The sequence below is a fragment of the Zalophus californianus genome, chromosome 2, assembly GCF_009762305.2.
Source record: "Zalophus californianus isolate mZalCal1 chromosome 2, mZalCal1.pri.v2, whole genome shotgun sequence".
Taxonomy (NCBI): Eukaryota; Metazoa; Chordata; class Mammalia; order Carnivora; family Otariidae; genus Zalophus; species Zalophus californianus.
Window position 1 is genome coordinate 200,134,082 of NC_045596.1, and position 26,848 is coordinate 200,160,929.

General features: G+C 37.5%; 1 protein-coding gene across 2 annotated transcripts in view; it reads left to right on the top strand.

The window, feature by feature from the left end:
* Positions 1-26,848, top strand: part of CSMD1 (CUB and Sushi multiple domains 1) — a 2,028,797-nt gene that overhangs the window by 1,874,170 nt on the left and 127,779 nt on the right. For both annotated transcript variants that reach the window (XM_027598604.2, XM_027598603.2), the window contains 6 exons: positions 1,270-1,415; positions 2,166-2,246; positions 3,519-3,632; positions 9,546-9,734; positions 14,108-14,254; positions 18,890-19,078. In XM_027598604.2, coding sequence (XP_027454405.2) covers positions 1,270-1,415; positions 2,166-2,246; positions 3,519-3,632; positions 9,546-9,734; positions 14,108-14,254; positions 18,890-19,078 — 866 coding nt within the window. The remainder of the gene's footprint in view (positions 1-1,269; positions 1,416-2,165; positions 2,247-3,518; positions 3,633-9,545; positions 9,735-14,107; positions 14,255-18,889; positions 19,079-26,848) is intronic.

Here is a 26,848-nt window from a genome sequence, read left to right on the forward strand (position 1 = left end):
TATAAATCATGTGAAAGATCCCAGGTTTAGTTCTAAGAGCAATTAGGATTTGCTAGGGTTTCAGGAAGGGAATCACCTTAGCTGAAGAATTCCCAGTCTCATTTTTGTGGGAAATGTATCAAGTGAGGGCAAGAAAGGAGGCTGGTTTTGAGGCTGTAGAAATAACTCTTGCAGGGAGGAGATAATGGCCGAACCAACGGCTGAGGGAATGAGGAGGAATGGGGAACTTGAAATATTAAATTGATCCTGAAGCTGCTCTTTCAAAAGCAAGGCAAAACAAAAACCACAACATTGTACTATCGGCCGTTTCACCTGGATTAATGTATAGATTTAGCAGGTAGAAGCAAAAGCTCTTCATAATTAACAAAGTAGTCTATTGTCAGAACACTAACGAAAAGAGAGACCGTAAAGTCTTGTCAACTTTGTGACATTAAACATCTTGATATTTCTAAACGCAGTGTTCACAAGAGGGTAATATTTTATTCAGTTTGTTAAAAACACAAAAAATCAACTGAGTAAATTTGGAAGATCTTTTTGGCTTTATTTAGTGGTTCATGAATCGGGTAACATGCCATCTGGCAAGTAGAGAGACACTCTGAGGAGTTAGATGTACACAATGGAAGGTTTTTATAGGAAGCAGGGTGGAGCAAGAAATTATTAGTAAGAGAAAGGATTGTTTCAGGGAAGGTCACCTTCCCTGAGGGGGGTAGGGCAGGAGGTCTCATCATGCAGAATACCTTATGTTGGGTGGGGGCAGCTCAGCTGGAGACCATCCATGTGACCTCATTGATGCTGAAAATTTCTGAATGAGTGGCTGAAACTTTCACTCCAAGAGTGGTTGAAAGTGCAACTAAGTCTTACTTTCCTATCCTGGGGCCAGTGACTCGACCTTTGCACTCCTGTTTCCTTTTAATAAATTCTTAAAAACCTTTTACTTCAGTAGCAAGAGCTCCATAAATTTCACCCATAATTAAAGAGACACCGTTGAATTTAGACTTTCAAACATGGACATATGAAAGGCAGCTGATACATGGTGAACAGTCACTAGAGTCAGGATGAATGTGTCTCTGTGATGGCTCTGAAAAGGTCCGCAGTGGGGTGAGTAGAAGTCAGCCTCAAGTCTCCAGGTGTGAGCACCAGCTCGGTCCCCTGGAGCCCGGCCTCAGACCAAGCTGCTCAGGCCAGGATGAAGCTACATGTCAGAAGAAAATGATTGTTAGTTTCAGCTATAATTAGGAACTTTCTCCTCAAACTTCTCTCTTTTTCTAGGGATGGGCCTGATCAGAATTCACCTCAGCTGGGAGTTTTCAGTGGCAACACAGCCCTGGAAACGGCGTATAGCTCCACCAACCAAGTCCTGCTCAAGTTCCACAGTGACTTTTCAAATGGAGGCTTCTTTGTTCTCAACTTTCATGGTCAGTGCATTCTCACCTCGTTGATTAAGGCAGAGAATTCCTTTTGGTTCTCCTGGTAGTGTTGACATGTGCCTCCTCCCCAGTGAGAGCCTTCTGGGACGTCCTTACATTTGATGGCAGGGCCTCCTGTGGGGCTCCTCTGTTGCTAATGGTATTTGATGGTGCTGTGTGGCACGCTTGCACTCATTCCAGGACAAGTTTGTTGCAAATGAAACTCTGATGTGGAGGCCCTGGAAATAAATTTAGTACCTTTCCCAGATTTCCTGTGTCTGTCTCCAGAGGAGCCAACATAGCAAATGCCATGGAATTATGGAGGAGGCAACAGGAAATTTAATGATTTTGCAAATCAATAATTTGGAGAAAAGTGTATCAGTCCCTTCTGTCTCGTGAAGACTGCACCCGTGGAAGTCCTCAGCATGGGGTGCAGAGAGGAACCTCAGCAAACGTAAATATGGACCTGGCACCAGGCCACGGGTGAACATTTCTCTTCCAGCATCTCCAAATTATGTCAAGTGGTTTTATTTAAATGTCATAATTTTGAAGACTGTACCCTTTTTCCCTTCGACTTTATATATTCTTTGGCATGAAATAATCCTGTAAGCTTGAGAATTTTATAAAACAATGATTTACAAATAAAGACATGGCAGTATACCTAAGCATTAAAACAACAGAAGTGGAATGTTTTTTTAATAATTTTGTTTATTCAGCAAATGTAATTGAGTTTGTTTTTTTTTTCCATAAACCCTTTAGCATTTCAGCTGAAGAAATGCCAACCTCCCCCTGCAGTTCCACAGGCAGAAATGCTTATTGAGGATGAGGATTTTGAAATAGGTAATGTGTTCTTTGTTACAAAACCATTAGCTCAACCCAACTTTTTTAACACCCACCCCTCACTGCAATAGTTACTCACATGAGTAAATAAGTATTTGTCAGAATATTCTAAAGCGTTGCTAGGGAGTTCATATATCGAAAACATATGTTTTTCTTCCTCCATCTCCATTATGTGTGTTTTTTGCCATTTGAACTTTGCTTCTGTCATTTTGAGCACATTGTCACCTCACCCACCCCTGCTCCCCTCCCACAAACATTTGCTAGCTTGTATTTTTCTTTTAAATAAAGTTATCAGGGACAGACTTAAATGGATATTTGTGTTTTTTTTAGTTTTTTAAAGATTTTATTTATTTATTTGACAGAGACAGAGAGAGAGAGAGAGGGAACACAAGCAGGGGGAGTGGGAGAGGGAGAAGCAGGCTTCCCGCTGAGCAGGGACCTTGATGCGGGGCTCGATCCCAGGATCCTGGGATCATGACCTGAGCCGAAGGCAGACACTTAACAACTGAGCCATCCAGATGCCCCGATATTTGTGTTTAGTTAGAAAAGCATGTTCATGCACTAGAAGGACTTAATCATTTGTAGCTAAAATAATGATGAGTAAAACTTTGACCTTTCATTGAAACTGGGATGTAATTGGTGAGTATATGTAATGATAATATTTAGAAATTCTGCTTTATCATTCTATATTAATGGAGAGTTTCATTAAGTAATCATCAGGTCACTAGCCATGGCATATGTTTGCGGTATAATTACTGTGACCCAGGATTTCTCTGTCTCGGCTACAAATACAGCATTCTGTTCTCACCCCATGTTTCAGACTGGGCAAACCATGTGACCCAATTTCTGCTGTATTCATAATGGCTCTGTTAATGGGAACATTGTGCTAATTAGGCCAAGGTCACAGGTTAGCCCTCTCTGGACGCATTAAAGCCATTCTATGCTACATCCTTAAATCCCAAGCAATCCCAATTTGCCTTCTTTTTTGGAATTGTAATCCTGGGGGAAAGGGCAGGACCATAGATACATCAGTCTATGAAAAAACCTGCCACATAACCTGTGCTGGTATCAGTGAAGATAGCATTTTTATAAGTCAAGAAGTGAAAATAGTCCCCTTTGATTAAACAAACTAAAAATGAACACCAACGTGGGTTCAGAAGTGGTTTGCTCACTGACTTCATTTGGTATGTGGTCTTCTCTATGTTTTGTACGTTCACACACTCTGTGGGTCATAGGAATATAATCCCAGGTGTACTGTGTTGGCTCTTTCAGGGGATTTTGTGAAGTACCAGTGCCATCCAGGCTACACGCTGTCTGGGACAGACACACTGACCTGCAAGCTCAGTGCCCAGTTGCAGTTTGAAGGTTCTCTCCCAACGTGTGAAGGTATGCACAGCTTGGTCCTACACACACGCTTGTTCATCATGGAAAATTGTATGACTCGTGTTGGTCTATGTGTTTTTTGTATAGCTCTGAATTGAATCGGTGCAATTAAGATTACCTGCTAACAGAAATACCTAATAATCTTTCTCCTTTAGTTATCTCTACAATACAAATCAAAGGAATATCAAATAAGAGGTCTTTCTTTTTCCCAAAAGTTTACCAGGAAATTTTCAAACATATGTCTAAGTTGAAATAATTTAAGAAATAACCATCTGAATATCTACCACCTAGGTCCCACCATTAATTACTATATATATGTTCTTAGTCATGTGTCTGTTGTCTTTCCATCCATCCATTAATCTGTTACTTTTGATGCATTTCAAGGCAAATTACAGGCATCACTACACTTCCCTCTAAATACATTAGTATGCATAAAATTATCTAGTGTTTACTATTTTTTCTGTAAAATTTATAATCATTGAAATGCACATAGGTTGCATACAATGGATGCACATATTTCATATATTCACATGTCTTTAAAATACATAGAGCATATGCAATAACAGAAAATATACAATAGCACAAGATTTGAGATTGAATCTATTGATTCAACTGATTGGAGTAAAATTAGATCACTTTAAAAATATTTGAAAGTCTCCAATCTCAAGTAGTATTGGGAGGAAAAAAAAACTGGAAAAAATATAAATAAGCTAAAATGGCTCAGTATAAGACAGAAGTGTCATGGTATTTGGTCAATCAAAGTTTTCCAAATTAGAATAGTTTTGATTTTGTGACTTCAAAATCACAATAAACATGCAATTCATTTAAAGAATGGGACCACCCCCCTTTCAAGGAATTTGAATATTATCATTCATCAGGGATCATGAAGCACATAAAAGTTCCCAAAATTTAGGAAGAGAAGACCCAGTGACTCAGTCTAGACTCCCAAGTGACTGCAGGTAAATCATTAATCCCTTGGGCATCCAGTGTAAGGAGGGTGGTTGATCTGCCTTATTTAGAGGACTTTTGTAAAGATGCAGAGAATATTAAATGAATTATTCTAAGTGTTTTATAATGTTAATTATCTGCCCTATTAAGAGGCAGTTTCCTTTGTATTGCACTAGTATTGACTTTAAAAGTGTTCCCACCCTTGAATGGATTAGTTTAGAATGTGTGCTCACTTCCTGCATTCTCATTATGAATGAGGCAGAATCCTAGTCATCCAGGGAGAAGGAGACAATTTCCAACATCTGAAGAAAATCTGGAATGCAGGAGTCTTAAATAACCATGATAACTCAGACTAATTCTAAGAAACATTGCATTCAAATTGTAGCTCTGGGAGTGCAGATGGGTGTGGGCAAAGACCACCCTCTCAGGAGTATACCCTCTTTGGTCTGCTGGCTGCACTAACTGCTCAGAGGACCCACACATTTCTGGAAGTCACTGACACTCTGCTTCACACCTGCCTCACTCAAAGCTGGGGCACCGCACGGGGTGCTAAGTCAGGAGACTGAGTCATTCCTTTTTGGAAAAATCAGTGTGTCTGTACCATGTTACATCAGCAACAACCATCTACAGTGGATTTTTTCCCTCAAGGTGCAAGGGGATATAAAATGTTCATCTTTTTCCATTTGACATAAAAATTACCCGAGGTAAAACCACATTTTTAGGGCACATCTTAATTCCAACAAACAGAGACTTACATTTCTCAGCATAGATGATTTCAGGCAAGGGTGGTCTTAGCTGAATAGTGAAGAAAGGCATACATATTTATTAAATATGCTACTTCAAAAAGAGGGAAAATTACTTTATTATATTGGCTATCCCCAAGATTAACCTTGTTTTTATTTAAATGAAATTAATTCATGATAGTCTGGGAACAGAATAAATCAGCACAACATGAGCATCATTCTCTAAATTACTTGGCTCTCACACAGGGTTGCAGGGAGGATTCTGCTAACAAGACACATTCTCTCTACTCAGACCAAGGTTCCCATGTCCTCCTGAACTCCCAGCAGTTACTACAGAGGACAACATAGTTCTCTCCTGTTTCCATTCAGGAATGAATAATGTTTAAGTCAAACTGAGAGTCATCTTAGCTGCCATTCCCTAAATACATTCTTTAAGAAAAGGAACTAGGGGCTCAGATGTCTTTTATCAAATAATCATTTAATGATAATCTTTTTCCAGTACTTTCTATTATTTGGTTGGGCTCAAGGGGAGGGAGTGGGCAATCCCCTGATAAATTACTGGTGGAAACTTATGTGAGTTATGAGTCCTCCTAAGTTCTGCTTTGAAAACTGTCACATTTTTAGGGTGATTGACTGTTCCTTGGGAAAAATGAGAGCAAATTGTTCCTTAAAAGTTAGCATCCTATGCAGATATACCTCATTGGATGCTCATCTTAATTTAGAAAACACTGAGTGAGGGTTTGGAATGTCTTCCAACACCACCAAGCAATTCTCCCGTTCTCTCCGAACCCAGGCTGAGTGCCCTGCCATGGAAATCAATTTTGACACTCTCTACCTGGAGACAGTGTCCGACCCCATAGGTTAAGGGCGCAGTCCTCAAAGACTGCTCCCATTTCGGAGGCCAGTCACAAAGCCAGTTGTCACTTGTGCTTCTGACTGACCTGCTATAGATCAGAAGTACTCATGATCCCCTCTTTGGATTTTATCCTATGCTAGAAGAGCTCACGTAACCTAGGGAAGCATTTACTTACATTTAGCATTGCAAATATAGTATTGTAAAGAATTCTAATCTGTACCCTTTATTATATAAGGGGTTCAGATGAACAATCAGATGAGGAGGTATAGGTACAGGGTCTGGAAGGGGTCTCAGCACAGGAGCTTCTGGGCCCTGGAATTGGAGTGTAAGAATTTTTATACAGCCAATCAATCAATTTCTTAAAAATAAGAAACATACATTTTCAGTGAACACCAAAGACAACCAGTGCCCTTCAGATAATGAGCACTTCTTGGAAAGCTCAAGCGTAACCGTAACACGCACCTCAAGGGCACCAGGGGACAGTTTTCCCATCTGTTTTTAGAGTTCTCTTTTCACAAGTCTCTGGGACCTATAGGTGCTTTTAAGAATTAGTTTTAATTATTTATAAATCCCAGTGTTTGACTGCATTACTTTTGCTGAAGCCCGGCAAGATGCATTAAATAATATGCTTTGGTTTTAAGCCTCACATTTCATTTTTCTTCAAAAATAAGCTAAAGGAATAGCTTTGTGGAGACGTGTGGTGACTCAAATCTCAGGTGAATGTCTCAGACGGGCACGTTCCTTCAGAGGTGTCTTTGATGGGAACTTCAAACAGATGCTTCCCATAGTGGGGGTTATCCAGTGTCCCCTGCAGAGATGCAGGCTGTATTTAAAGTGTGAGTGCTGATAGAGAAACGAACAGCCTGGCTCTGGGAGAGCCTGCTGTCTCCGAAACCTTCCCACTGAGGGTGGGTGTTGCTCCTAGCAACAATCTATGGAAAGGGACCAGAAGGAATAGGCACATAAGAACGAGCAAGAGACACAAATGAATCAAAAACACGTTATCTCCCAGGGAGACATACTCAAGTGCATTTTAAAACAATATGTATATCTGGAAAAAACATATTACGTGTTTGTTGTAAGAAAAAGGAAACAAATAATTTCACTTATATTTTCATTGCATCTTCTCTAAGCAACAGAAGCAGCATTTTGAGGAAAATGGAGGGAATAAAAATAGCCATGCTTGAGATTTTGCTTCTGACTCATCACCACTCACACCTTTCCAACCCTGGCATGCGCTCCAGCACTGCAGGTGGATTTCAGCAACTTAGCGGACAGTTTCCTGTTTCTAGATGATCTGAACTTCCAGTGTTGCCTAATAATGATAGTGGCGGTGATGAAATCAGTAGGCAGATTTGGGCTAAACATTACTCAAGTGTAATAGCACAGAATGAAATGTGCTGGGGCAGCAGCATCTTGAGTCAGGAGGAGGCAGGCAGGTGGTCAGTGCATCGCAGGTGTTGAAACACCTGCCCATGTAGTGCTTCCGACTGAAGGAAAGTGTTTGTGTATATTTATCTAATCATGACCCTGACAAGTAGCTTTATTGCCCTCTGGTTACATCAGAGCAGAGAAATGCTCTGGCTCTCACTGCAAAGTCAAGGCAGGTTTGTGGACATTCTAAAACTCCAGGCCCTGCACATATGCATCCAGATAGAAAGGCTAATTTTCTTTGATTGTGTTCTCTTAAAAAATGCCAATATGTTCATTTTTGAAAGGGCATAGTATATTTCATGGACTGATCTTACCACCATCACAGAAGAAATTACTTTCTAAAGCAAATTGCTTTAGTCCGAGTGTTTTGGTTTGAATTATTTTTTATATAACTTACCATTAATTAACATTGTAAATATTTTAAAAAATATACCTAAAATACTTCTTTATTAAAAGGGTTCTATGAAATGTTTCCTCATTGGTAATCTAATGCCTAAACATTTTCTAAATTTTAAGGTACATCTGAATAAGAGCACTAAGGTAAATGAAAGAATAAAAGGAAAAATTGCCTTTTAATAGACAGTTACTTGAATCAAAACTTTTGTATATTATGTAAACTTTGCCTATCTGTTTGGGAAATTATTTCAAAATGTATGTATTAATAATATAAATTTAATTAATTAAAAGGAGGTAATTCAACAAATAAGACACATTTCCTCTAATGAAAGTCCTTTACCATGAAGGAAAAGCTGATCATTTAACTTTAAAATTTAAAAATAGTTTTGCTATATCTCTGTTAAATTTTGAATCATTATCAATAGATTTTTTTTCTTAATGGTTGTATAAATAAATTATTTCTGAAAGATAATTAAATTATCAATGAAATAAATTACTAATTAGGAGACTGTTGGTTTTCTTTTGCATGTTCAGACCTATGCAGATCAGTCTTATTTTGATTACCTTAGAAGTAGTTGAATAAAGAAAAAAGGAAAGCAGGAGGGAAAAAATATGTCAGTGTGTCCACACTATCTTAATGATTCATTTTTAATGATAAATTGATAAATGATTCATTATGATAAATTCATCCTTTAGAAATCACTACTCTTACTTGACATTATAACAACCCAGAGGTCCAATATGGCTTTCAGCCCGGGTCTCTCTGGCTCATCTCTTATCACAGTCCCAAGTAATCAAATGAAATACTTAAAATTTACTGTCCTAAATATAATTAAAACTATAATCAAAGGCAGAAATAAATGCATTGTTTCTATTACTGTATATAATTGAACAATGTTGTTGTAATATTACATTGAAAAGGTGAGGTCTTGCTTTATAGTTGAGTTGGGAAAACATGGGATCCTAGGATCAAATCTGCAATGCACCTGCCCTAAAATAAGGTGTGAGGGCAATTCAGTCCTAGAAAGTTACTGCAGAGTGAAGGATACATGATGGTTTTAACCAGTCTATATCTGTACTTCCCACTTCACTCACAACGGGTAGATCAGCAGGGGCAAGTGCATTGCTTCACCACCTTTTCCAGATGAAGACTTTCAGGTTCCAGGTTCCTTTTCAATTTGGCAGCTTTGTCAGGTTTGGCTACCCTAGAGTTGTGTCAGTGACATAATCTCTTTGACCCTATGTTTCCTTAGCAGTAAATGAAATTAATCAATCTATCTGTCTATCTAGTCACCCTAAATACCGACACATATATATGTATGAAATTCTCATTTAAATTATAGGGTGGTAGTAAAATGTGACTCATTATTATTTAGGGCTGTTCTGCTGGGTTTGTACCCTGTATTAAATTTGGCCATAGTTCAGTAGGATTGTTCCCCCTTTACTGCCATTGGCTTATAAATACAGGGATAGAAACTCTCCTACTGACGTCAGGTTCATTTTGTTAAGGAAGACTTTTACCGGTATTTTTCTCATTAGCACAATGCCCCGCAAATGAAGTCCGGACAGAATCTTCTGGCGTTATCCTCAGTCCAGGTTACCCAGGCAACTATTTTAACTCCCAGACATGCTCGTGGAGTATTAAAGTGGAACCAAACTATAACATCACCATCTTTGTGGATACATTTCAAAGTGAAAGGCAATTTGATGCACTGGAAGTGTTTGATGGTAAGTTTCTTTACTCCTTTTTTTTTTTTTTTTTACCTACCAGTGACCTCTACATAGTGTAATAAAAACACCATCATGACGTTTTTGTTACACAAGGACTTTCATATATTCTTGAGATAAATTATATCTCCCCCAAACAGAAAATGAATTATTCTTGCACTTGTGTAGTCTCAAGAGTCTGTGCAACATGAACATACTTTTGTTAATGTTTCAACTTTTAAGTGATTAATATGCTAGAGATGCATTCTGAAAATGTCCTGAATTAACTTGAACCATTATTTAATTCTTTCATGTGGGAATTTAGAATAGATGACCTCATACAGCTCTTCCTTTCTCTCTTTCTAAGTATTCTATTGATTCAGAAGGTATTTTAGGAAATTTAAGGGAGCTAAAGGTACTTTAATCAATATAAACAATTATTTTACTAGAACTACATAAAAATAATGGCTCACAGAGATTTCTAGATGATAAATTCTACGGAAAGAAGTCTTTAATGTGCAATCTTTTAAAAAATAGTACAATGCACTTATCGAATGTTAGTACTGTTTTCAACTCTAGTCTTATATATTTTTACATATTTCTAACAAACTTATTACTAGAACAATGCCATGCTTAAAAGTAGTATGTAGTTGAATTGTCAATTTGAAATGGAGATGATGTTAATATTTTTCTTTGTATAGAAGCATAATCATAGCCCAGAAAATTAGACCAAGATACAATTATGGCTGTACATAATAATAAGGCTTTTGCATGTTTTGATGGACCTGTCATTGAGTTCAGTAAAATAACAATCAACTCAGTAGAAAAAAAATTACTGTAATTGATTCTGTGTGTGTCTCTGTGCCTTCTACTTCCTTGATGAATCATAATAGTCAAGTTGTTCGTATGGATAGACTCCACATGAATCAATTTATGTATTTCCTAAGATGATGAGCTACTAAATTGGAAATTAAACTCATACTTATATACATAGAAACAGAGGGCTGAGGAGCAATATTTTCATATTCAGAGTTTTTTATTTTTAAGTGTATGTTAAAGCAGGCATGGACTGCTAAAGACTTTTTCCATAGTCTTCAGGATGGAAAGAAGTAATTTATTAGCCAAGTACAAAAGTGGTATTCTTATGTCAATGAGGAACCAGTTAAACTCGATTCTGAGGTCAATTAGATGACATACAAAACTAAAGTAGGTGAGCAGCCCACTTCTGGGGCTCTGTGTGTGTGTGTGTGTGTGTGCGTGTACATACATATTCCTATACACACTGTATGTAATTAAATATATTTACATAATTGCTGTAAATGTGTTCATGTCCCCTTGGTTCACCTTAGTCAGATTGGAATTTAGCTGACAGTGCTTCTCCCGCTTCCAATTACAGAGCAGAGTCATTACTAGTATTTACTCCTAAGTGCTTATAGTTTGATCTCCCAAAAATAATGGGTGGATCATACCCATTATCTATTACAAAGTAGGTAATAGAGATAATATCAAAGCACTTGCTGTTAAAATTACCAGAGATCCATGGTTAGCTTTGTTCTAACCTCAAAGATTTGTCTATAAAATGAAAGGGCACAGTTTTACATGAATATTTTATTAAGTCTTAGCATTTTTGTTGCATGAAGTGTCATGTTTATCGCACCTCTCTCTCTGTCTTCTGTAAAATAGTGGTTCTTTTGTAGCTCATGAGTTGCCAAAAAACATGTTGAAAATATTGATTTTAAGCTTTATTATCCCAGGAGTATATTCCTGTCCACAGCTCTAGTAATGAATATTCCTCGATTAAAAAAAATAAGTAAACAAAAAAATTGAATCATTATAGAACTCAACTGAGAAAGGTGTCAACATAAAGATTGTGGTGTTCACTTGTAAAATACTTCATGGTTTCCATGTTGGTGTAGAAATGACTACTCTCTGTTATGGCTAAGTCTTCTACACGTGCTGTGTTGGATGTGTATTTTTAAAGAAAAATCCTTGAGGAAGCTTATTGCATGTTAGGCAAAAAGAATAGTTGGAAAGTGATGAAGAATTAGTTGCTGGATTAAGAATACCTGAAGCTTTACTCTTGAGTTCTGTCATGAAAAGTGACATTTTAAAACTTCATAAGTGCAGGTTAATTTCCCTATGGTATTTTATTTTAGAATATATGTCATCTCTTTAGACAACAACAACAACAAGAAAACCTGCACCCAAAACACATAGTCTTCTTTAATTATAAAAGATGGTCATCCTTTTATGGGACATCTTCCAGGAACCTGAGAAGTAGCATTTCATCTGATCCTACTTTGCTCCAGTGAAACTGAACATTGCCTGGATCATCTCTAATGTACTAGTTTTTTGTATTTGATGACCAGGGCTGCCATCCCAAAGTACCAAGGTGGGGGGCTTCAACAATGGAAATGAATTTCCTCCCAGGCCCGGGGGTGGGAAGTCCGGGTTGCAGGTGTGGGCAGGGCTGGTTTCTTTGAAGTCTCATCTCTCACATCCTCAGGTGGCTGCCCCTCAGTGTGTGTCTGTGTCCTGATCTCTTCTTTGTGCAAGGACTCCAGTCCTACCGGATTAGGGTTTATCCCGGGGTCCTTACTTAACTTTAATTATCTCTTTAAAGACCTTATTTCCAGGGCGCCTGGGTGGCTCAGTTGGTTAAGCGACTGCCTTCGGCTCAGGTCATGATCCTGGAGTCCCGGGATCGAGTCCCACATCGGGCTCCCTGCTCAGCAGGGAGTCTGCTTCTCCCTCTGACCCTCTTCCCTCTCGTGCTTTCTATCTCCCATTCTCTCTCTCTCTGAAATAAATAAATAAAATCTTTAAAAAAAAAAAAATAAAAAATAAAGACCTTATTTCCAAATACAGCCACACTCTGAGGTACTGACAGGTATAACTTCACCATATACATTTGTAGTAACACAATTCCATGTTTTTATGGTTTGTTTTTGTTTTTAAATAATTTTAACTCTGCTCTGATTGGGGTTACACAATAAGTGAAGTTGTGGTTTCTCGGTCACTTTGCATGAGTACAAATCCTACATACAACTCTCAAAGCGAGTCCCATATGCCGATAAGATGTGCACTGCATCTAGCTGTGAGGACCACATTCTCCCACCCCATAATATGCTTCCCTGGAGGGAACTGCATGACGTGGAAAAGACTATGAGGTGGCACTGAGTTCACCAGCAGAGTGGTGTTGTGGATGACAGCCAGGAAAGGTGACTGCAGCTTCTGTGTTCAAGAAAGCAGCTCTCTTCAGTAAGGGACATCAAGTCATGGCAACAAGTCATGTCAGTTGATGGCATGCTGCACCGGCTTCTATCAACTATCTATTCGAGGTTGACTCTGTGTCTTGAGTTTTTAAAATTTTTCAAATGTACCAAAAGTTGAAAAAATTTTAAAATACAGATGTGGACTCATTACTTGATGTGATGAATTTTAGGATTTGGTCCAATTTACCTTAGGCTCTTACCTTACCTTTTAAAGAGGCAAGGAGTACCGAGACATCTGGGGGCTCCACCCATATCCAGTACCACGTAACCTCTCCTAGAAGGAAATAGTACTGAAGGGGACAGGGTTTGGTGGGTCCCACTTGTTTTATGGTTCCTTTTCTATCTCTGTCTGTCCATCTGTCTCTCTCTATTATGTAACTATGTAACTCTGTCTCTATCGTGTCCTATGTACCCATGCACACACACACATAATTTATATATGGCATAATTTTGAACTTTTACACGATTGCTATCATATTTATCTGCAGTTAGATTTCTTCAGTGGTCAACATGCTGTTTTAAGAGTCATCTATGCCAATAAGTGTTTATCTAGTTCATTAATTAAAATGTGTATAGAATTCCTTTTCATGGCACTTTCCATTCTTTTCTAAAATGCCAAAATACTAGTTAGGATCTAGGTTTTGCCATACCAAAGCAAAGCTGGGAGCAAACATTTGGCTATATAAATAACACTGGTGCACATGTGCTGAAGTTTATAGAAATATAATGAAACCCTCGGTTGTACTGGATTTATTGAATTGCTCTCCAAAGTGATTATACTAATTTATCCTTCTACCAGTATCACATGAAAGTCTGTATTTCCCATATACTTACAATATTGTCCATACTAATGATGATAAATTAATTTAATTGATTTCATATTATCTATGTATTATATGTTAATGTGACATTATTTTGATTGACTATTGTTTTTTGTTTGTTTTTTAATCAGGGAATATATTTGTTACTTTATTCATTTGGAACTGTCTACTTTGGAAATAAATATCTATTGTGCATTTAGACTCCTAAATGTGATAAAAAACTAAAAGTAGTCTGCATAATGTAGGTGCTAGCTCATATCTGACCTTTTGTTTTGTTTTGTTTTTCTGTTTTATTTAGGTTCTTCTGGTCAGAGTCCTCTGTTAGTGGTCTTAAGTGGGAACCACACTGAACAATCAAATTTTACAAGCAAGAGCAATCAGTTATATCTCCGCTGGTCCACTGATCATGCAACCAGTAAAAAAGGATTCAAGATTCGATATACAGGTTAGTAAGTGAAGTTTAGATTTAACATAAAAACATTTTTAATACAAGTGATCTGCAATAAATAAAAAAAAATTGAGATAGAGTTTTGTAATGTAAACCTAATTGCCAAGGATGAGTAATTAATTCCCATAGAAATAATATGATGGGAAATTACTCTGAGTGAGAGATCTCTAACCGATAGCAGAGAAAAGAAACCATTTGTTGATTAATATTTTAATAATTATTGCTAAAATCATAAAACTTGGAATTGACTTAGGGAAAACAAAGGCATTCCCTCTAAAAGATAAAGTAATATAATATAAACTAATTATAAAATAGGTTTAAATGCTAAGAAAACAAACAGGAAGAGATATCCATTTTGCTATTAATTTTACAAGTGTTAATCTCTTACTATTAATAGTGTCTTTTTATTGATTATCTGTATGTCTCTTCATATTTGCAGACTACGTATATATATGTATATATATACATACACATGTATAAATGCATACAAAATTAATATGTTACATATATATATATTTCCTCATCAACATTTAAATCATTTTGTCCTTTTCCTGTGTATTTTAATTATTCTTTGCCAGTGTTATTTATATTAATTAAATCAGCCAATATATTTATGTACTTTAGATCATGTGTACATTTGTCCAAATGACCTGACCCACACCTAATGTTTATACTGTTCTACAGAAACAGTAGGCAATTTAAATTCCTCACGTACTTTAATTACTAAGGAAAAAAAATCTACACTTTTCTCAGTATCTTACTCAGTGATACCCCATGGTGATGACTGAGATAGGTTTCCCTAAAGAAGATGCCCACCGGCTACATTTAATTGAGCAGTGGCTTACCAGAGGATTGCGAATTCCTCTGTTGGTGTTTTACTTGGTCAGTGTTGAGGAACATCCTGAAAAGGGAACAGCAAAAAGGCAGAGTAGCCTTAAGAATAAGATTTCAGCTCTCTCTGGTTGGTAGACATCATGAAATATTTAAAAGAATCAAGGTTTTGAAAAGGCTCTAGATGTGTAGACAGTGGGCATGAAATTCAGTCATTCTTTCTTGATAAAGTTTAATAAAATACACCCAGACCTTCATGTCTCTCCCTTTCTCTCAAAGTAGTTATTCAAAATGCTTATTGACAAAGAGCTCACAGTTGAAATTGTTTCCATTAGACGGAGTTAGGAGAGTATTAGGGCAATGATTGGATTTGTGTTCATCACGTTCCTTGTTTGGAAAACTAAATACCGAGACCTTTAGAATTGTTTGAATTTATTTCCAATGTGCAAAAATGGACATTGTAAGGAAATCATGGTGAACCTAATTGATCTCCTTCTATCTGTGGCAAATTACTTAGTAGCCTGGTGATATGATTGTACCTTGAATTCTGTCATTCACAAAGGACATTTTAATTCATTATAAAACAAGAAGATTTTCTTTGTTAAACTGTGTTGGGAGAGTAGGAAATTGGAGAATTTCAAAGAAGGCTATAAATTTTTGTTTTGTCAGTGATTACCTCTACCTTTTAACAGATTTTCATTTAAAATTCAGTGATTCGATGATCTCTGCTAGTAGTTCATCACCAGTGGTTTTTAGCTCAGTGATTAGATGAACATGTCTCTATTGTTGTTGTTGTTTTTTTTTTTTTTTTTTAGATGAACATGTCTCTGATATATAGCAGTGTGGGTGAGGGAGCTCTAGCCTATCATATGACCACACAGCGTATCTTGCTCCTCTGTCCCCATATATGAAATCCTGGTCATCCAGACATAGGATTGATATAATTGATCAACATAATTTGAAACTGAAAGCAAAAAAGACAAAGCAAGTGCTGTCCAACAGTGGCTCTAGTCAATACAATAAACTGTGCTAAGTGTATGCAGAGTTAACAATGGTCCTTTGATACTAAATGAAGCATGTGAGCTTCTGTATTGGGACTGTTAAAGATATAGGTTGGTCAGACATATATCCAGAAAGTCTAGCATCTCTAACTTACCCAGTCTTCTCCCACAGTGGATGTCTCCCTGCTTTTTAGGGCACTACCTGCAGAGTTTGAGGACTGAGCATCGGTCTTCTTATTTCTTACTATAGCCAAGGATCAAACAGATGGGACTGCGTGCTCTAATCTTTCCCTTTTCTTCTCAGGGCTCTATTTCCATATCTCATTCTAAGTGAGTTAGGAAAGAAGAGGTGTCTTGAAAGCCTGGCGATAGAAAAAAACATAGTAAATAGGAGAGAAAATGGACAGTGATCAGACTCTCCAGAGTTGGACGATCCTGCACGTTATATCCCTTTACAGACTTAAACTATGACAAAAATCATGGGTGACATGCAATAAATTATGTGGTCTCTCTGCCCTTCCAGGGCGGTTTCAGACTTAATCTTATCTCTCCCTTTAGAGTAAGATCTACAGTCTGCTCCTTCTTCCTATAAATCGTCTTTCTGTTTTGTTTTGTTTTTGCAGTTGGTAGCCAACGTGCCTGATTGTACCCATTCCTTCCCTAAAATACATATTTTCATTCATTCAAAACTTACAAAATTTGGTCTAGAACAAGGACATAAAAAATGGCATAGCCAATGGGGCAGTGAATCAAAAGTTTCTTACAATAGTTGGTGAAATTTAACTTAAGAAAAATCAGTCCATTAAAAAAAATGAAATGGTATTTCAGAAGATGATCCAGCTGAGAATATTCTCTGAGGATGCTCTCATAGGAGCATGTTGACAACCAAGGCCAGGCACAGACATTGCTTCTGGGCAATGCTATGATAGGGAACCTTCAAAAAGTTTCTTCTGAATTTATTTCTAAGGAGAGGTTCAACATTAAGCATTCAGACTTGTATATGTGTTCTTTGTCTATGGAACCTGCCTAGGGAGGTAGTACATTTAAACTTCTTCTTTCAAAAGGAAATACACATTTCTAGTCCTTCACAACTTTCTTTATTTTATTGTTTTAATTTATCTGAAGGGAGTTCATAGGATCGTTTGCTGCAGTGAAACTGGTCTTGTAAGAATAAAATGAGTTTCTTTCTCTAAATGTGCAAATAAGTTGCAGAGCCTTTAGCCATTGGAATGTTGTATTCTGTGAGGTAAGACTGTATTATTTTAATAACTGCCTGCCTTCAATTTTAAAAAGTTCCTACAGAGGCAATGATTAAAGCTATTGTAAGATTTGTATTGACTTGGAGTAGTGCATTTTCTTCAGAGATTTTATTCAAATCCCGTATGTTAAAAAGAAGCTTCATATCTATATGATTGTGCAATTCACAAGACCCACTTAGTAACAGCAACAAGGAAAAAGTTAATGGCTCTAAATGCAAAATATTATATTCTTCTATTTTCTCCATTTTAATGATACTTTTCTTTTTTAATATTGAGAATTGTTTTGTTTCAAATAAGGTTCCTTCCCAGAGCCAAACCTCATCGTTTCTTATTCTGGTGGTCGGTCAGCTTATTTAAGTGGGTAAGCCTTAAGGGGATGAGTGAGGGAATTCAGTATGATTCTTCTGTGTATTTCCTTATAGTATTTTAACCAGAAAGTCAAGATCTGCCTTCACCGAGTAATAATTGCATGTAATCCAAACTTCAAAATAAGAGCTTGAACCTTGGCTCTAGGCTTTTGGGATGCTTTTTGGTTTTGTTTTGTTTTGTTTTGTTTTAGACTTTATTTTTTCAGAGCAGTTTTAGTTTCACAGCAAAATTGAGGAAAAGACACAGAGAGATCCCATGTACCCCCTGCCCCTAAACAGACACAGCCTCCCCCACTATCAACATCCCCATCAGATGGTGTGTTTGTTAGACTCAGTGAACCTATGCGGACTCATCGTCATCACCTGCAGTCCGTGGTCTACATCAGGGTGACTCTTCATGTCGTATATTCTGTGGGTTTGGACACATGTATAATGACATGTATCCATCATCACAGTATCACAGAGAAGTCTCACTGCTCTAAAAATACTCTGTGGTCCACCTGTTCATCCCTCCCTTTGACCCTTGGCAACCACTGATATTTTTAGCATCTGTATAGTGTTGCCTTTTCCAGAATGCCATATAGTTGGAATCATACAGTCGGTAGCCATTTCAGACTGATTTCTTTGACTTAGTAATAAACATTTAAGGTTCCTGCATTTCTTTTCATGGCTCGATGGCTCACTTCCTTTTGGTGCTGAAGAATATTCCACTGTCCGGGTGGACCACTGTTTATCTGCCCATCACCTACTGAAGGGCATGTTGGTTGCTTCCAAGCTTGAGCAATTTTGAATAGAGCTGCTATAAGCATTCATGTGCAGGTTTTTTTTTTTTTTCTTGTGGACATACATTTTTAAGTCCTTTGAACAAATACCAAGGGTATGACTGCAAGATCGTAGGGTGAAAGTATGTTTAATTTTATAAGAAACTGCCACTGTCTTCTAATGTGGCTGCACCATGTTGCATTCTCACCAGCAGTGTGTCAGAATGCCTCTCATTCCACATCCTTGCCAGGCTTTGGTGTTTGGGGATGCTTTTTAGAACCAGTTGACATATTGGTGCTGATTTCCCACTATTGAAAAAATAAAGATATTTCATTTATATCCCTTTTACCAAGGGAAATGCCACGGTCTCTGTTTATTTATTTGCGTCTGTATGTGTTTGTGTGCCCATAGCACCTTACTGCAGCTTGACCCATACCCCGAAGAATGGTGGTATCTTCAATAGGACCACAGGAGCACATGGAAGTAAAGTGCATTATTTTTGTAAGCCTGGGTATCGAATGATTGGCCACAGCAACGCAACCTGTCGACGGAATCCAGGGGGCATGTATCAGTGGGATTCTCTTGCTCCCATCTGCCAGGGTAAGAAAAGTGATTTTTTTATCCCCAAACTTGAATTAAATTTATTGTCCTTATTTTAATCACATATTGAGAATTACTGAAGTGGCAGTGATGGATAAAAGGTAAGGAAAAATTGAATGTGGGTTTATAGAAGTACAAATTAAACTTTCCACTGGCCATGCAAACATTTCTGACATTTACACTAGGCTTGATTTAGCTTTATAGCCTGAATTCAGAGGATGGTTGAACGTTCACTAGATGCTGGGTAGAGTTATCCTAATACTTACTTGTATTTCATTTTGAAGTAAAAAATACGTTGTTCGATGTAGATTCAAAGGAATTTTTCCTGACAGTTGCATTAATTAAAAAATCAATTTACTAAAACCCCCTTTTCAAAATTTAGATTAAGAACTCATTCTTTGAGCCATATGCTATGTATTTCATTTTCCTTTGGTCATTTAAATCTAGGGCTTGTTAAAGTTGTTTTCAGTATTTCATGCTTTTTTGGAATATTTTATCTGTCATATGCATAAAAATCAAATTTTCAAATAAGGCATTTTAATTTTAATTGAAGGTTTTGGAGTCATGAAATTTTCATAGTTTTGCCTTATTGAGACTTACATTCATAATAAAATGTTTTGGTCTTTGAAAGTTAATTATGATTTATGAATGGAGCCTCCTATTGGTTTCCTGTTTTTCTCTTTTTTCATAGATATTATATTTTCTGGTATTGCTCTCTGAGACAATAATGGATATTTATCCTAGTAACTATATGGGTCTTTAACCACCAGAAGTTATTCAGATACTTAGCTTGCATTATTTATGTTCCAGCTCCAGAAATTCTTCTTAAATATAAGACAAACATAAAGATCCAAAAGCTTCTTTCATTTGGAATGATGGTTTTGTTCTTTAAAAGAAGACATGATTCTCATTTTCTTTAAATGTTCTGTTACTCCATCTAGGACATAGACTCTATTGCTCAGAGAGTAGCCCTGGGGGCTGTGTGTCCTGTGCCCTGGGGACAGAATGCCAATGGCAGTAATAATGACGAAACCCCAAACTGGACAAGGGCGGGGTGCGGGGGTTGGGGGTGGAGCAGCATTGGCAGAAGTTCCCAGAATCGGGACCTCTAGAGCCTGAGTCACAAAGTAGAGCCCAGGTGGAAGGTGTTCTCAGGATAGAAGGCACTAGAAGGCAGGAGGAGAGACCTGGGGCGAGAGACTTGGGAGGAGCCACAATCCAGGCATGTGCCCGTGCATCTTCCTGTATCAGGAGGAATTCCGGAAACCCTTACGGAGCTGGAGACATGGCTTGCTCTTCCTACGAATGGCTGAAAGGAATAAGATGAAGTCTGCAGGGTGTTTTTCTGATACATTGTGACCTCTCTCTCCTGCTCCCATTTCCTCCCTTAGCAGAACTATTTAAGTCTGAAGTAAATGACTCAGAAACAGTGCACCAAAACCCAGACCCTCAGGGAGTCTGTGCAGTTTGGGTTAAGGAATCTGAGTGAGTGTGATGCGTGTCTGTTCTTTGTGTTGAGCGCATAACCAAGAAGCAATGACGTTGTGGAGGCGGCATGTTGGAATCACACAAAAACACTTTGCGTGGAAAATTAGACTCTCTTCCTTCAGATTTCTTCTGGGAGATAAATGACCTGCATGATTGCATTCTCAAATGATCACGTGCCCCAGAAGCACCATCTTCCTACAACAAATCCACAGTGTTCAACCCATTTTGTTAACTATTCTATAAACTATGACTTATAAAACCTGGAGGGCACTTAAGAATCATCTAGTTCAATTTACTTGTTTTCAAGTATCTGGAACTGAAACCCGGAAAAGTTAAAGTGACTTACCAATAATCATAAACATGTTGACCTAGAATCCAGACCTTCTGCCCTCACTTCAGTGTTTGAATCAAATTGTTTTCTGCCAAAAGGAATTCTACTTATAAAAAAATCTTGTAGGCACCAATTCTGGAGATAATCTGTATTTTCAGTATTTAAATTCATTTACTGTGGAAAAGTCTTTTGTCTTTCAGTCATAGGTATTTACAATTTGTATAAAATAGCATTTTAATTATAATAATATGCAAAATATTTTCATCATATGTGAGGCTATAATGTTTAAAAATAAAAACCGTGGTAGAAAGTAAGCTTTCTAAAGTCACTTAAAAAACTTGGTACAATTACATAAGCATTTTTGTCATTTAAAAATAAAATTAAATCTTTTAAAATAAGTAGAAGTAACCACACAAATAGATGAAGACCATTGAGAAAATATCCTACAATTAAATAGAGTAAGTTCTATAACATATATTGGCACTTTATACCCTAAGGGTCTTTTACTCGTGATTAAAGTGTCATTAGAGTCGATTCGGGTGAATTTATGTATGTATGTATGTATGTATGTATGTATGTATTTATTTTTTGATTCAGGTAAATTTAATATGAGATATAAATGTGTGATTGCCATAGTAGTTAATAGGGGGAAATTTGATATGTTCAGCATTAATTATTCACTTTCCTTTGTTGCTTATAGAATGTAAAACTTTTATGTAATATAGACATCTGACTTGTAGAAAGCCATTGGCCTCAATTGATACAGTCAGGTGGAGGCTTTGTAGATTATCAGTTCCGTTCTTTTATTTTTTTATTTTTAAATTTTTATTTATTAATTTATTTTATTGTTTTATTTGAAAGAGAGAGACACAGCGAGAGTAGGAACACAAGCAGAGGGAGTGGGAGAGGGAGAAGCAGACTTCCTGCTGAGCAGGGAGCCCGATGCGGGGCTCCATCCCAAGACCCTGGGATCATGACCTGAGCCGAAGGCAGACGCTCAACGACTGAGCCACTCAAGCACCCCCAATTTTTATTTATTTAATTTATTTTTTTATTATGTTCAGTTAGCCAACATACAGTATATTATTAGTTTTTGATGTAGTGTTCAATGATTCATTAGTTGCGTGTAACACCTAGTGATCATCACAACAGGAGCTCTCCTTAATACCTATCACCCAGCTACCTTATCCCTCCACTCCCCCCTGTAACCCTCAGTTTGGTTCCTAGAATCCAGAATCTCTCATGGTTTGTCTCCCTCTCTGATTTCTTCTCATTCAGTTCTCCCTTCCTTCCCCTGTGATCTGAGCTATTCCTTATGTTTCACATATGAGTAAAACCACATGATAATTGTTTTTCTCTGCTTGACTTATTTCACTTAGCATAACCCCCTCCAGTTCCATCCATGTCGATGCAAATGGTAGATATTGATCTTTTCTGATGGCTGAGTAATAATCCATTGTATATGTGAATCACATCTTCTTTATCCATTCATCTGTTGAAGGGCATCTCAGCTCTTTCCACAGTTTGGCTATTGTAGACATTTCTGCTATGAATACTGGGGTGCACATGCCCCACTGGATCAATACCTTTGTATCTTTGGGGTAAATACCCAGTAGTGCAATTGCTGGGTCATAGGATAGCTCTATTGTTAACGTCTTGAGGAACCTCCACACTGTTTTCCAGAGTGGCTGCACCAGCTTGCATTCCCACCAACAGTGTAGGAGGGTTCCCCTTTCTCTGCATCCCTGCCAACATCTGTCATTTCCTGACTTGTTAATTTTAGCCATTCTGACTGGTGTGAGGTGGTATCTCAGTGTGGTTTTGATTTGTATTTCCCTGATGGCTAGTGATGTGGAACATTTTTTCATGTGTCTGTTGGCCATTTGTATGTCTTCTTTGGAGAAGTGTCTGTTCATGTCTTCTGCCCATTTCTTGACTGGATTATTTGTTTTTTGGGTGTTGAGTTTGAGAAGTTCTTTATGGATCTTGGATACCAGCCCTTTATCTGAAATGTCATTTTAGTTCCTTTTTTATATTAAATAATCTACTCTGTGTTCTGTATCAGGCGAGGAGGTTTCCCCTGTCGATTCATAAATGTGTTGAGTGTTTGTGCTCAGCTGTAAGGAAACAAAATGAATGAGACCTGTTTCCTCCCTTCAAGAAAATCACCACCTAACCATGAAAACAGATTTATAAGTTATGGCAGTGAGCACTATGGATATCATGAACTAATTTATATATATATATATATATATATATATATATATATATATATATAACTAAATAGCATCTTCCTTCAGGTGCATATAGAACTCTTTTTAGATGAATGTCTTTAAAACAATAGGATCATGGGGCACCTGGGTGGCTCAGTTGTTAAGTGTCTGCCTTCGGCTCAGGTCATGATCCCAGGGTCCTGGGATCGAGCCCTGCATTGGGCCCCCTGCTCCGCAGGAAGCCTGCTTCTCCCTCTCCCACTCCCCCTGCTTCCTCTCTCGCTGTGTCTCTCTCTGTCAAATAAATAAATAAAATCTTAAAAAAATAAAATAAAACAATAGGATCAGAGAAAACTCACCAAAAATTGTAATGTCAAAAAGATTTTTTAGGCTAAATTTGAAAACATTTAAGAAATAAGGCAGGATTATCATACATTTATTGTGATTTTCCTTCAGTGTTAAAATACAAATTTTAAGGGAAACCTATTTCCTATTTGGCTGTTGGTACCATTATTTATAATTTAAATTTACAATGGAAGATATGTTCTATTTAGAGAAATGTTCAATTTTAGTTGTAGGATAATTGAGGATAATTTCAGGTTCTTATAATGAGTATTGTAGTCCAAAGAGAGTTAATATATAGAGATGGATTATTGCCATCTAAGGGTCCTGAATTGCTGAAAGATTATAATTCTAGATCATGCAATTAAAGTTTGGGTGAGCTCTTTCTTTAAAATGCTCTGCATTCTATAAAGGAAAAAACTCACAACAATGTCGGCTAAATGCATATAACATTACACTGTTCCCACTCAAGCCAGCACACAAGTCTTTTAGGATTTTATTTTTTTCCCTGAGATATTGTATTTACATTAGACATAAAACTGAGAAATGAGAATTTCCATGCAGCACTTCTACCTGAGTAAAGGTACAAGTTTTTACCTACAGAACCTATAGAACTTTCAAACACACTGTTATAAATTGAAGTAGACACAGGCCCTGTGTTTATGGAGAGGGTGTATGCTGTACAATTCTTGACATATTTGTTTTGATAGAGAAGCAAAGTGACATTAATCATGACTATGTTTGTGGATCAGGTCTGTAGTTAATAGTTGTAAAACCTAATGCACATGTTAAGGAACATAGACCTACTTTGATTTCAACCCAAACTTACCTCTGTATTAGGCATGGCAGGTACCAAGACATATTCCCAACCCTTAAATCTCTGAAGGTCCAGTGGGAGAGACAGATTTAGGAGTCAGTAAATACAATTCACTGTGACATTCAGTGAGAGTAGATACACATTACGTAGAGATAGCAGAGAAGGTCAGGGATATTTTTGCCATCATGGGACACCTGGGCTGGAATTTGCCCAGTGGGGAAGGAGTGATAAAAGATGGGCTTGGAGCAGTAGACGGGGGCCTCTCATTGAAGACCTTAACTGCAAGTTTATGTAGCTTTCGCCTCCTGTCCTGTGGTTAATGCCAGTGTACTGAAGAACTATGGGCTATGATCTTACCTTACATTTTAGAAAGATCTTGTAGCATCATGGCAGATGGTGGGACAGAATCTTGTCTGGAACACAGGGGTACTTAGAAGCTCGGGAAAGTATGCTGGAGCAGTGATGGAGTCCTTGAAAATACAGTGGAGATAGATTTATGAGAAAACAGATCCTGGACACATTTAGGAAATAGCATCAAAAGGCCTTGTGATCGCATGTAAAGGGTTAGAACGGGAGCACGGTCAGTGAACACATGTACTTTAGTTTCCTTTGCTGGTAGGATTATGGTATGGCTCACTGAGTGTGGGCTCCATGATGGGGAGAGGTTCCCGGGGCCAGTTTGATGTGCCTCCCTCCAGGTTGCCATGAGCAGGCTGTGTCCTGCAGATGGTGGTGCTCAGAGAAGTCAGAGTGTCAGACTTATTAGTAAGGGCACTGCCATTTAATTCGTTCAAGATACAGTACATCATTGTTTGTTTTTCATGAGAGGAGATATGACTTTGTAGGCTCTGTAAGGACCAAATCAAATGAATAAAATTATGATTAAAAAATGTGTGTGCTGGGATAAATTTCAAACTAAATGGCTCTACCACAGAATAGGGACTGAGACATTTGACAGCAGAGCACATTTGGTCCAAAACAGTCAATAAATCCTGTAGTCCATTCTCTCAAAGGTCTTGGAGATAATTGGGAATCTCATTACTAATGCAAATGTTGAAATATTTTAAGACTTTTACCAAACTCAGAGATTACTGTAGTTATTATAATTATTTTTATTTGAAAATAGAAGACTTGAAAACTGGATGAATGAATGAATAAATAAATAAACACATTTCTCTTGGTGGCCCTGGCAGCCCAGTACTTAATATTTATTTGGTGTATATTTAATATTTCAACATATTTTGTCAGATTTCAATGATCCTTCTTGAGCTGCAATTATGTTTTCTCAATGATTTGAGCACCACTCCTTTTAATCTTACAGAAGAACAAATACAATTTATACCTTTTCTAACTTCATTTGGATATTGATTTCTTTTTAATTGTCTGTAATAATACTTTCATATGTTTACTGAAAATATAACACTTACTTTTTAACAAATAAGCAAGGTCAAAACCTGGGGTGTTGAGATCACTTGCCTTCTAGGTTCCAAGCTGCTGAGCCCATGAACTATATCTGTGCTGTGGTCCCCAGGACACCTAGCCAGATACCCCGTCACCCATGGCATTTGGTAAATATTTTAAATGCAAAAACTCCATAAATCTATGACCTTATAAGGTAGGTATTTGAGAATGATTTATTCTTTTCCTTTTAAAATGGTCATCATCTTCTGGCAGAATCTGTTTTGTTTTCTCTTGTTTTCATTGACTTGACTTTTTGCCAGTGGTATGTCAGAAGCACCAAATTTTGAGAGAAAAAGAGCTGCTGATGGTGAGGGACTCCTCATCTCTGTAAACATCTCTCTAAGCCTGCGATGTAAAGCGGGCATTTCGATGCCTCGCTCTCAGCATTGTTGAGAGGACTGAAGAAATAACTTAGAATAAATCTGCATGGAGCACTGGGTGTTATATGCAAACAATGAATCATGGAACACTACCCAAACACTAATGATGTAATATATGGTGATTAACATAACAATAAAAATTAAAAAAAACAAATCATCAAAAATTAACGTTAGCGCCAGTGCTCCCTGTTAGGTCTGAAAGAGGGTTTGTAAGACCTTCTCCAAACTTAGCCAGGATCCTGTGGCTCCCAAGAAGAGGAGCTAATACCACAACACTAGACCACCGGCTCCCAGAGCAAGGCTTTTTCCAAGATAACAGGATGGCTTGTAATTAGCATTTAGAAAATCTTGGGCAGGATTAAACAAACAGTAGGGATCCTCTGTGAGTGAAAAAATGTAGGAAGAGAGATGTAGTTATTGGTTTCAAGGAACTTTGGGTTGTTTTTTCTCCCTTTACTTGACCTTTTAAATTATTTTTCTCAGAAATCTGTATTGGTTCATATCCTCCCCGATAAAGCCAGGCATATCTTCTGTCCTTCAGGCTTCATTTCCTGCCTTAAAGCAAGTAACTCTGCCAAGCAGCTGTTTCCATTATCAATACACTGATCTCATTCATCTTGAAGAGAAGCCTGAATTAGAACTGAAATTTTCTGTATTATCTCAAAGTCCCAGGTAAACGGGTGCAACACAGCACCCTGCTTTCCACCTCCCCGTGTTGAAGAGACAGCAGCTCCCAGA